The sequence below is a fragment of the Lissotriton helveticus genome, chromosome 4_1, assembly GCF_964261635.1.
Source record: "Lissotriton helveticus chromosome 4_1, aLisHel1.1, whole genome shotgun sequence".
Lineage (NCBI taxonomy): Eukaryota > Metazoa > Chordata > Amphibia > Caudata > Salamandridae > Lissotriton > Lissotriton helveticus.
Genome location: NC_136063.1, coordinates 925,847,394 through 925,860,546, shown reverse-complemented (window position 1 = coordinate 925,860,546; position 13,153 = coordinate 925,847,394). Strand labels below are relative to the sequence as shown.

Genomic DNA, 13,153 nt, shown 5'->3' with positions numbered 1-13,153 from the left:
ACACGCTCAATTGTGTTGGCTACGCCGCTTTCGCAGGTTTGCCACTTCCATTTTAGAGACCCCCAGTTTTTCTATCCCACATAAAGCCCTGGATAGTGGTGATGATTCTGCGGTTGGGAACCAAGAAGGGCTCAGCGTCGATTGATTATGGCTTTAGAGGAAAACATAGCAGTAGTTACATCAAACTCCGGCCCACTGGCTATGCACCCTTGGCATATCGACTGGCATGTTGGTCCTGCTTCCTCGACGGTTCTCCAGGCAAAAGTTAGCAAAAAGCTATCATAACCCACGTTTTTTAGATTTAGGTAGGAGGAGTACCCTCTAACAAGAGCCACAGGTTCCAGGACCTCAGAAAATGTATTTGGGGGGCCAGGACTCACTCCGGTAAAAGCCATCAGCAAAGTCCAAGACAGGTCCAGTTAGAACTGGTTGGTTGGGTTCTTCCAGGCTTCCTACAGCTTCTGTGTTCATGTACCTGGAGTTCACTTCTTTGCCCTGGGTACAAGTAGGAGCTCTCAGGGTTCTCCTCACAGGTCCCAACTACAGGTGTAGTCCTACTTTGTCTTCCACAGGTCCAGTAGTGTTCTGAAGAGGGTGCCCAGTGGTGCCACATTCATGCCTGCACTAGCCTGTGGGTGGGTGACTCCTGACCCCTTCCAAACCAAAAGGGAAACACATTTCCAGGGGTAATTACTTTGCAGAAGTTCCTGTGTGTCCTGCTGCAAACAATCTCACAGTGCCCCTCCCAACCTAAATCCAATATGGCAGAACCTTTCTTCCCCTGTGCAGAGCTTCTGTGCCCACCCTGGAGAAGTGGCAAGGGAAATGAGAAATCCACTCTTTGTAGTCACTCAAGACCTGTTCTGGAGGCAGCTCCTCTCCCACTCTGATTGGTGCGTAGCTGGTTACAGGGATGAAAGGGAGATAGGCCCAGGTGTCTGCCTGTGACAGGCTAGGCCTCTTTGATGTTAATTAGGGTCTTGGGCACTGTCCAGACAATCATTCTGTCAGAGGAACAGAACACTGGTTCCTGGGCGGAGACAACTTGATTATCTTTAATAAAGTATCCCAGTAATTTCCTATGGAACAGCTACCCCTGCTACCGTGAAAACAGCTTTTAGCATCTTGTCACTGTAGGGACATGTTTAACATTAGATCTTCACATGCCCTACTTTTAGATACCATGCATCTTGCCTTATGGGCCGTATGGTCTACTTAGAGGTGAAGTACCAAGATTTGAAAGGAGGGTTTAGGTGCCAGAGATTTTCCCACCTGAACCAACGGTTCCTCTGAGGCTCCATCACAACACTGCAATCCTTTCAAACCCTTCACTCAAAGCTAGCTCACTGCTTGCCCTCACTGAAGGATGCTGATGTGGGTGGTAACTTTCCACAGGGACGAACCTGGTTCTTATATCTTCACACTATACACTTCATCGCGGTCAGCCTGAAAATAAAACACTAGACCTGGTCAAGTGCAACAAGCTGACTGTGGCTGTCGATTAATGCTTTTTGCCACTATATTTATTTAAACCTTTACAAATTCATTTATTTGGTTCCCATCATTGACTTTTTGTAGTATTAGTATTATTTTGTTCATTAAACTATTCTCTATTTTTATAAATTTTAGTAGGATTTTAATGGTGTTGTGTTTTCTGACTTTTTAACAGTTTGAGTTATTCTAAATGCTTTACATATTTCTTGAGTTAAGCCTGTCCACTCTGAACCATAGGTACCAGGGGTTGAGCTAAGGCATAAATTACTGAAACCTTTTTTGGAACTAACATGACTAGTATAATTATTACTTATGGTGGACATCCATCGACCCCTTGTAATAATCCACTTTCTCACAGGTGGCTTCAAAGAAACTTTTTGTTTTATTGTTGCAGTTGGAGGTAGGTACTTTTAAATCTGGCCTACATACAACTTTAATTTTTCACATGTGCACATCTGCCTCAAAATTTCAATTTCAGGGCTTCTGGACTAATACTTTTTTTCAATTATTTGTTTTTCTTTTCTTTCTTATCATTGTGTGTTTAAGCAATGTTTTAATGTTATGGTTATTCAAACCGTATGAAACTTCTCTGTGCACTATTAATAATCACATAGTGCACTAAATCCCAAAATATTCCTATGCCGTCCTAAATATATATTTTACTAAAAAAGCTTTCAGTGTCGTCCTAAATATATTTGCCTTCTATGAAACATATGCCCTGTTTGTATTAAACCTACATGTGATGGTTATTTCTTTTTAAATAATCTTTTATTGCAAGCATAGACCTGCCACATTTAAATGGTGCCATGTATTTATTTTTTCTCCATTTATTTTTGGTGCGTACGCTTGCAATAAAAACATTCAAAAGAGGTAGTATGCATATCAGAAAGGTTCCTGGGGGAAGGCATTCTCATGCAGATTCTTTCTCTGGAAAAGAGCTATTGATATAACAATCAATTCTACAATCTCCCAACTAGGAGGTGTTGAAAATGACTGAAGTCCTAAACATCCAAACTTTCTTTTCAGTTTTCAATCTTACAGGGGGCAGCCATTATACAATTCCATTGACTGACTATCAGGTAATTTTAGTTATACATAAGTTTGGATCACATGTTCTAAAAATAGATCCTTTATAGAGAAAACAGATCTCCATAAGAGCACCTTCCACCTGGAGCCCATTCAGACAAGCATACCACCTGTTCTGAATGAAGGGCACACTCCATAATGAAGTATGCCACCATTAGTGGGGGCGGGTCCCGTATTCTAAAAAGAAACACTTTCTTGGTTAGGCCCGATTTCCATTGTTCTTCTTCAAATACAGATCACCAAACGTTTTGCTGCTGTGAATTGAACTTGTAAGGATGAGGGGCAGACCAACGTATGTCCTCTCACTCCCCCTTTTTTGATATATAAGAAAAGGACCTCTGTGTCTGTGACTTACATGTGAGACCTATTTGAAATGGGGGGTTGACAATATTTGATCATATCTGACTGTGGTCATATCTATATAGTTACATTCACTACCTCATCCCTTCATAGACATTATATGATATCAGCCTCCAAAGACCTCTGTTGACACAAATTCCCTATAGAGAAACTGCGGGGACCAGGTGATGTATTAACACACGTACATAAAAATGGCAACACACATCCTTTTCACTGAAATAATATGTTAGTAATACACAATGCAATTACATAGTGGTAGTGGCAACACGATCATACATTTTGGTCAGGTGCACCTGCTGAGATATGATTTCAGTTCTCCTGCTTTCTTAGCAGGAAACATAGAATCTCATTTAATAAACTGATGGGCAGTGCAACAGCCTGCCACGTCAATGGTGGCTATGGACTCTGCTTATCTGGAAGAGGACCCGGGACATATTATAAGATGCCGACCAGGGCAATCTCTGCACTTTTAGTGGAGCTGCAGCCGTGACTGCACTCATGGCACTGATGCTCTGCAGAACTGGCACGGTGTTTGATGCACTGGATCTGCACTCTGAAAACATAAAGACTATGCATGTGACATGTACAAAGTTTTCTCCATGTGTGTGGACCATTGAGCTTTTCCCTTAATGAGAGCCACTATGTTCCCGGACAGGGAAAACAAGTGATGATTGCTGGTGAGGGAAGATAGGGATAGCAGGGGATGAGCACCACTGTGACCTGGTAACTCTGTAGCAGAAATCAGCAATGGCAACATATCGAGTGTCTGTCTTGCTGAGGAAAGGTCAGCCTGACAGACACTCTTTATATTCAGGTCAAGCACTGAGGTGCTGTACATGCACTAAATAAGCAGGTGCCTAGCTGCCTGAGCTGAAGTTCAACAGGCTGAGACAGCTTTTGTGAGTATGACTTTTTCAGCCTAGTAAAGAGCTTGGAGGACCTCCCCCTCATGAAGAGAAGAAGTGTCATTGATAGACTCAGACATAGGCACTTCAGTTTTAAGCCCTGAAGTGCCCAGGGCCGAGTGTCTATCACTGACACCTCGTCACAGAGTGGGGTGGGGTCAGCAACTCTCATTGACCCCTGTAAAGTCGGGCCCTAGACCCGCATTGTAGTGATGAATGCGACACAGACACCAGGATAGTCGGTTGGTAAAAAGGCCAAGAGCACGTGCGCTCCGCCCTATTTATTGACTGGGTCACCTGACTCGTGACACCAGTTGGGGGTGGGTGTAAAGTGTGGGGTTACATTCTAAACAACTAGAACGTGTCCAGCAAGACACTAAAACCCCATCCCACTGTGTAATGAGGTAGGAACTGCTGCTTCCTGTCGGTCAACCAATGAGAGGAGGTGGCCTTTCCAACCCTCCTGGAACCTCCAAGGCTTCCCTCCAGAGATGCTGCAGAAGGTAAGTGTTATGTTTTTATTTAATGTTTCATGTATGCGTTTATGTATGAATGTATGTGAATATGTAAGCACGTGTTGTGAATGGTTGTGCGTGGCCGCCCCACATGCTCTAATTACCAGCCGCCACTGGTAGAATGGCTGGCAAGTCAAGGGTTTACGCCTGCAGAGCTAGTGGAGGCTCCGCCAGAGTAAACAAAGGACATTTTCCATCTCTTAATAGAGAAGGGGAACAGTGAGTTTGATAGTGCAAGGACACATCCTATTTTCCGCTGAGCTCCTAGTCAACCCAACACTAAATGTCCCCCCTCTGGGCACTATACCACAACAGTTCCTTATTTGAAAGCTGTAATGAAGAATGGAAGGAACTATTGTTGAAATTTGTAACTCCCCCTTCCCAAAGTAAATAAATAAATAAACAAATAGAACAGATGCTTTTCATACTTTCAGAGGTCTGGGCATATCCGGACATGTCCATCGCAAGTAAATCTGGCCAGCAACTGCCAATCCAAGGAACAGCCAATAACTGAAGCTGAAGTAGTGAATGAGTTGATAGATGTCTTTGACACAAAGGAAAATTAATGCCATGCCTCCCTGTTAAAATAAGATAATAATAATGAGTTATCAAAAAGACATTTTAATATATTACAGATGTGCATATTCATGTTATCAGATAAACACTATAGCAAACAGTCAGAAGTAAATACATTTCAAGAATGCATCATTTTAAAATCAGCACTTCTGCTACTATTTGGTCTGTAGGCGGGCTATGAATTAAAATTAGTTCAAATTGGTTTGTAATCTTAAAGTTGCACCCTTGACCCTGTGCAATAAATACTAAAGGTAGGGCTCAAGTTCTCGATATACTGAAGATTCAAAATCTGAACTGACAAAATGTTTTGAGTAGTTAACCACTACATGTCTCAAAAAGTTACTCCAGGTCTAATTTACCAGATTCTGATGCATAGAAACAGAATTACAAGAGATTAAACTCACACAGGAAACTTCTGTCTTTGGTAAATATACCTGACTGGTGATTTTCTGCAGTCAGACATTTAGGTAATAAAAAAGTGGGCATCACAACAGGTAGCCATGCCTAATGATTGGAACACCCACAAGCTGAACATTTGGCTGTACACAGAAACAATTGTACTACTAAATGTCGGGGATATGAATATTGGGATGCAAGAATATCACAGACAATATATATTTCGAAGACTAGAATATTGAAAGGCAAGTGTATATAGAGGAAGTATACATTTGCTATTCCTAACTCCACATCTACATAACTTCAAGCTATATATACTGTCAAGGTACATATGTGTGGAGTTAGTGACAATAAGTCACTACTTAATTTGCGTTTTGATATTTTTTCGTTTCAATATTTTGTTCTCTATATTCTATACCATGAAATTCCATATTCGATATTCAAAGGTCACACCCACAGAAACATATGTATGACCATTATTAATCGACTGTAAACAAGTAAGATTGAAGCAATGTGTTTCCAAGGCAGGGAAAGGAAGTGATAGATAGGTTTGTTATTCATGAGGATGCAGCAGAAGGGATTTCTTAATCAAGAACATATTTTTCTGTAGGCAAAAATTGAAAACAATTGTTACGAAAATGGACAAATCGACTGTACCTAGTCCTGCAGGCAGGGGCGGCCCCCACAAATAAAGGGTGATGGCGTGGTTTAAAAACATACCTTCAGCCGCCGTCGCTTCCAGCGTTGCGCCGCCTCTCGGCTTACTGGATCCAAGCAGCCCCTGGGACAGACTCCCATCCAATCCCTGTGCTGCAGAGCAGCACGGGGATTGGCCTGTGCGGGCTAAAAAGATGATCCGCTCAAGCCAGGGAGTCTGTGGGTGTTTCTCAAACCCGGTTGCTCAATGCAACCGGGTCGGAGAAACCTAAGTGCGCAAATGTGTTTTGGTCTGCCTGAGACAGCCGGCCAAACACACATAACCACTGAGGGAGTGGAGGGCATGTAGCACTCCTCCTCCCCCTCCCATGCCTCAGCCCCGCCCCTCCCAACATTGCTGGTTAAGAACCGGCAAATTCAAAATAAAATGCTGCAAGAACATTGTTTTATTTAACATTTGCTGGCTATAAGCCAGGTAATGGGGCGACACTCCTCTGCCATTGCGTAGGAGCAGCCATTGCCTGCAGGAGGAGTGCTTATTAACATGTGTAACTTGTGCGCATTTCTATGTGTGCTCCTTGGAATTTGAGGTAATCCACCTCGATCCAGGAATCCATGGAATTGGAGACTTATATGCATGATCCCTAGATTTCTGACTTATACAAACATGGCTGTGAGTTGGCCCTATAGGGAATACAACCCGGCATGTAGCACAACACTTCCATTAGCAATGGACCGCCCAATGTCAAATAGGGTCAATTTAAGGGGGATTATCTGAAGTTACTACTCATCCTACATCATGGGACATGGTTTAGAGAATAAAAATGTACATTTTTAATTTTATGGTAAGCATTAAATTGTTAGGATAAAAAAAAAAAATCAGTTTCGCATGAATTCTGTGCGACGTAGGATTAAGGTAGAAACTTGATTTTTACCATTTGTGTTGATTACGAAAGTTCAACTGGATCAATTAAATATTTGTCCATATGTATTTTGCCTTTTAGAAGTGAAAAGTAGTGATGGAGCGAGTTTCAGAAATATATTTATTCTGACTCGTGAAGTTAATCTTCCATAATGATTAATTGAACTAATAAGTTTTGCATGATTTGTATTAAACCAACTTAGAATAAAATTGCATTCACAAACATGTGGGTTTAACATTATGTGCTCTATGTTGCAGCAAGTACGTTTTAAAAATAATTAACTAACCTTGTTTTGTTTTGTTATTGTCTTGTCAATATTAATTGCGGCTGTTTAATTAATGGCATGTGACTATTTTATATGTGCTTTCGTCTATGTTGTGTCTTTTTATTTTTATACAGGTATGTGGAGAATCCTGCTGGACTAAATGAAGAATGGTAGATACAAACGCTGCTTTATTTGTGCTTTATGCTAGGTAATATAAACTAATGGTTTAACATTAGCAATGGTGGGTGGGTAACAGAATGATTTTCATTACTTGAATTAATTATTGTTTTGTGTTTGCTTAAATAATAGCCTGTGAAAAAGGCATGAGGCCTAGTGCTTTTGGAGGGTGTCTGAAATCCTGTCATGATGAGCTGAGCACAGCCTTGATGGAAAGTTTTTCCACTGAGACATTTCTTTTGAATAAAAAGAAAACAAATGGAACTGCTGTGCGTGTTGTGCTCTAAAAGGTTATCTTTCCAAGGCCAGGAAGTGGCAAGCGGCGGATCAGCCGAGCCGAGGAGGAAACAGTGAACTGTAATTTCATAAGTTGTTGCAATCCTCGGAAGCTAATGTCACCTCTCGTGAAAGGACAATGGCATGACTCTTGGCTTATTAAAAAGTGACCTAATGTGGACTGACGGCTGTTAGCCAATGGGATCGCTGAAAAACTCTGAAAAATTACATTTAGTTTAGATTAGTGAGTTAGAAAGGTATAAAAACTTGGCCCCTTGAGTGGAACTGTGCTGACTTGTTCCTGAGGGCGAAGTGCTGTCCGATTTCTTGGCGCACGTAAGTCATTTGCTATAAATGATTTTTCCTTTTCAGGGTAGAGAGCTTAAAATAGGGAATTAGGGAATGAAATTGTTTTTGCTTTAATTCATGCATTTTGAACAGCTTTAAAGTGCCAGTCTAATGTGCCATTCTTAAAAATAATGCTTTTGTTTGCTAATAAAAGAAATTCTAATAAAGATTAATTTTACTTTGATTAAATACATTTAATAAAATAGATTTTGAAATGACAAGCTGGACTTGTTATTTGTGTCTATTACCATCAGTTGATTCATTGGCCTAAGTGGCTTAATTAAATGTTTCTGTTATAATACCATGGTTATGATGATGATAAACTGCAGTTGTATATAATGTGTAAATAGTTTTTGATTAATTAGGCCACATGATTCAGTTGCCCAATTTCTGTCTTGGTTTTTTATGGGCCTTGTGAGAGTTTTTGATAATTAGTGTGTATTGTGGTGATGTGTAGTTTAAATGAGACATAATTTCTATAGTGGTGCTGGATCAATTTATCTGGTAGCAGAGATACGGTTGCTATGGTAACGGACATGCTACATGGTAGTTACATAGGATACATGTCTAAAACATGTTAAGTCTGTTCACTTGTTACATGTAGTTGATAGGTTTTTTTCCAGCAGTGTGAAAATTCCTAGTTATACTGGCCAGTGCAGAGTAGTGTAACAGGTGAAGTTACACAGTGCATTTGTTCTGTTTCAAAACGGCGGTATTGAATATATCGCTAGTGTTGTCGGCGTACAGCACAAGTTTAGGGATTTTAGGTGTGTCAGGTTAAATGTATAGTAAGGATTGTCTATGAAATCGTAGCTTTGAGCATAAACGCAAAAACCCTGTATAACATTCTACAGACGTTCACCAAGCCCACTGCCTGTGACACTGAGGGGATCGAATCCCAAGAACTCTGTGATAATATTTCACAGTTTTTTGTCAGGAAATCGACGCCATATATAACAAAATACTTGCGTCAAACTCCATCTCTAACAATCCAGTTGCAACTGACTGTGGAGTCCAGCTGCATACTATGACCACAGATAATGAGGCTAAGAAGCTTGCCGCTTTCCCACCCATCTCCACTGAAGAGCTGATTGCTCTTGTCATGCAAACAAAGAGTGGGTGCCCGACAGACATCATCCCAGCACGTATTATGCCACTTCTGCTGGATGATCTGGGGGCTGGAATGCGACATATAGTCAATTTATCTTTGTGTACGGGGGAAGTCCCTTTAGCCTGGAAACAGGCTCATGTGAGACCTCTACGTAAAAACAATTCAATCCCCTGGTCGGATTTGACAAATCTGAGACCGATCTCTCTTCTCCCTTTCATAGGGAAGCTCGCTGAGAGATATGTGAATCAGCATTTGTCAAAATTTATTGAACATACGGGTGGACTCGACCCCTCTCAGTCGGGTTTTAGGCCCAGGCACAGTACTGAGACCGCCTTGCTGTCCGTCGCTGACAATCTTCAGATGCTACAGGACAAGGGCTACTCCGTTGTCCTGGTGCTTCTGGATTTGTCAGCGGCGTTCGACACCGTGTCACATGACATCATGACCTCCAGACTAGTTGACATCGGTCTGGAAGGCAAGGCTCTGGCCTGGCTAAGGAGCTTCTTCAGTAAACGCACCCAGAGAGTCATCTTGGGACCATACCAATCAGAGGTGGTGGCGATCTCAAAGGGGGTGCCACAGGGCTCGTGTCTGAGCCCTACGTTATTTAATATCTACGCGGCGCCCCTAGCTAACATCATGAGATCCCACGGGTTCATTCCAGTATCATACGCAGATGATACCCAACTCCTCTTCCCTTTTAAAATCATGACTCCCGAGGTGCGTGACTCCTTCGCCCGGGGGATGAAGGAGGTGGCACGCTGGATGGCAGCCAACTTCCTGCAGTGCAACGTCTCCAAGACCGAGGTTATGCTCTTCGGAGAGGCCAAACGTTTATGGACCCCGGACTGGTGGCCTCAAGATCTTGGCCCCGTCCCTGAGCCCAAAACGGTGGTAAAAGATCTGGGAGTGAAACTGGATCATGAGCTCACCCTAACACAACAAACTAATCAAGTGGTGGGTTCATGTTTTCATGTCATTGGTCTTCTCAGGAGAGTATTCCCTCTGCTACCGGATTTCACCAGGAGAACGTTGGTCCAGTCACTAGTGTTAAGTAGGCTGGACTACTGCAATGGTTTGTTGCTGGCTGCCAATGAGGGTATCCTGGCTAGATTGCAGGTTGTGCAAAACACTGCTGCACGACTAGTTTTAAACGTCCCGCCTCGTACTCCCTCTAAACCATTGTTGGCCAAACTGCACTGGCTCCCAGTAAGGCAGAGGGTGATGTTTAAGATCTGCTGTGTCATCCATAAATGCCTCACTCAAAAATTCATCCCTTACGTTCCATCCAGATCCCTGAGATCAGGAGATCAGGAATTGCTATGTGTTCCTAGGGCCATGAAGGCTAGAAAGGGGGGTAGGGCCCTATCTGTAGCTGGCCCTAAGTTGTGGAACCAACTCCCGAAGGAAATCAGAGTATGCAGGGAACATTTCCCTTTTAGGAAGAAACTCAAAACGTTCCTTTTTAATTATTAGTTGGTTTAGGGCTTTGAACTATATTATGACGAGTTGCTGTTCTTTAGTTGCTGCCAAAGGCGCGGAGATACTCCTCCGGGAGTCGATTCACAGCGCCATACAAACATGCAAATAAATAAAATAAATAAATAAATAGGGACTTGATGCCCGTTTTAAAACTCACTGTGAAAAGAGTAGTAGATTTATCCAAGCTTGTGTGAAGGGTAAGGAAGCGTCGTCTATTCTTACTGGCGTCTGAGAATCTCTATGGTTGGTTAAAGTCCTGCCGAGATTTCATGAATACATGGTTAGGGTTTTCCTTGTTTAAATGCGTGTAAATGATTTTTGAGAGAATAGCGTCGTCTATTCCGCGCGTAAGGATACTTGAGTGTCTGTAAAAACTATTGCTTTATTTAGCGAAACAGACAAATGGTTTGTTTTTCTGTAGTTACTAATTGAATTTCATTGAAAAAGAATTGTTAAAATGGCGCTGTGAAAATATTTTGTAAGGGAGGGGTGAGTTTACAGAGTGACACACAGCGAGGCTGCAGCGGCTGTGTATGTCAGAGAGTTTGCACAGTGATTGGCTAGCATACGTCACAGCAAGCGTACTGAGTGGTTCACGTGACAGTGACGAGCTGGAAGCTGATTGGTCCGTTCTGAAAACAGTACTTCTATTGGTTGAGCAAGGTGGTGACGTGGCTTAACCTGATTGACTTGTTAGTGAGTTTCGCGCACTGATTGGCTAGAGTAGCGGAACCACAAGAAATACTTGCGATTTTTCCTAAATTAAGCGGAATTGTTTTAAAATTATGAGTTATTGGCATGATAAAGAGGAAAAGAAGCCTACATGGTTTCAGAAATTGAAAAATATATTTAGCCCAGACAAGAAAATTGAAACGCGTGGTGGAAAATTACTTCATAAGTACAAAACACCCGCAGCATATATGGAAGGTGAATATGGTTATCATACTGTCATTTGGTTTGAAAATTGGATGCAATATACTAAAAATGATGGTGTATTAGCATGGCCGGAAGATGGGTCATTTAATAATAAAGTTTTGAGAAACCTGAGAGAAAAAATGACAGCTCTTATGCCAAAGCCTAGACCTACACAATTTGAGGCTTTAGTTGAATGGGAGGTTGAAATGATGGAGCTTGAACGAGAAACCAGAGGAATAGCAAGAGGCCCAAAATTAAACATAAATAGGGAAACACATGAAGATTAAGTGAGACGTTGGAGAAAAGCAGACATGTATGATGGTCTGTACCCAGTAAGAGTGATGATTACTGAAACTCCAGGTCAAAAGAATGCCCAAAAGAAAAATAATCTTGATGAAGAGTTAGATGATGCAGTTTTAGAAGAAATTTATATAACCAAACGTGACCGCCACCCTATCAGCAAGATTCACAGTCTGCCCCGAGAATTTCTTCAAGAATTTCGCCGAGTGCACCTCCCAGAGAAAATGATGATAATTCACTCAGATTTTTAAGATTGCCTGAAAGAATTAATAATTCCAGTACACCTCGTGAAAACAGAAATTATCCTGACATTCCATTTGGGGATGTGCCTGATGTTTCAAAATATTTTAAAGCAAAAGAGGAATTAATACAGCAATTAACAAAAAGCATGGAAGCAGTGACAGTACCAGTAACGATTGGTCCTGTTGTACCAGTTTTTGATCAAAAAGAAATTAGATACTCAGCTCTGACTGTTCCATTAAATGTGGAAATACAGAAAGTGGCTGAAATTTTTTATTCAGAATTAACAGAAATGCACCGAGAAAAAGTAATGCCAGAGTTAACTTTAAATCAAAATTCGTTAAATGATCAAATACCATTTGTTGCAGATTCTGATTCTGGCTCTTCAGAAAGGAGCTTAAATAGAATTGATTTAACACAGACTTCACAGTCTCCACAAGTCCCTGAAATTAAATTACTTGATGTTTCTCAACAATTTTGGTTAAAAGAAAATGAAGGGAGTGACACCGAAGATTACTCATGACGGTGCCTGAGCGAGGAGGAAGAGTGTGTGCTTGGAGCCACTCTTGAGGTAGATCAGTCTGGTCCATTTGTAAATGGTAAAGTGAATGATGTAGAAATCACTTTTCTTGTGGACACTGGTGCTACCCGTTCTACTGTTAGATCAGTGGAAATAGAAAACCTACCTCTCTCTGGGGACACCATCCAAGTAGTTGGCGTAGCAAATCAGCAAATTAAAACAGACTTGACAGAGCCAGTGAAGGTTGAAATTGGCAATTTTAAAGACAAACACAGATTTGTAATCTGTAACAGCAGTCCTGTAAATTTGTTGGGGAGGGATATATTGTGCAAGATGGATTGCAAAATATATTGCTCACAGGAGGGTATTGAGCTCCAAACTTTTGAGGAGGATTGCCTTTACAAATTGACAATGTTAATGGTCGAAGCAGAAAAAAGTAAATTATTTCCTGTTTTTGACAAAAACAATTTGCCTGAAGAACTAAAAGAATCAGTTAATCCAAAAATTTGGGATTTAACAGGAAGTGAAATGGGTTTGATGAAGAACGTTGATCCAGTGAAAATCACAGTGAAACAAGGAGTAGATTTTCCAAATATTCCTCAGTACA

General features: G+C 41.4%; 1 protein-coding gene across 2 annotated transcripts in view; it reads right to left on the bottom strand.

Moving 5' to 3' along the window:
* LOC144828913 (Y+L amino acid transporter 2-like) overlaps positions 1-13,153 on the bottom strand; it is a 505,595-nt gene that overhangs the window by 31,380 nt on the left and 461,062 nt on the right. For both annotated transcript variants that reach the window (XM_078687526.1, XM_078687527.1), the window contains exon 8: positions 4,789-4,938. In XM_078687526.1, the coding sequence (XP_078543652.1) occupies positions 4,789-4,938 (150 nt within the window). The remainder of the gene's footprint in view (positions 1-4,788; positions 4,939-13,153) is intronic.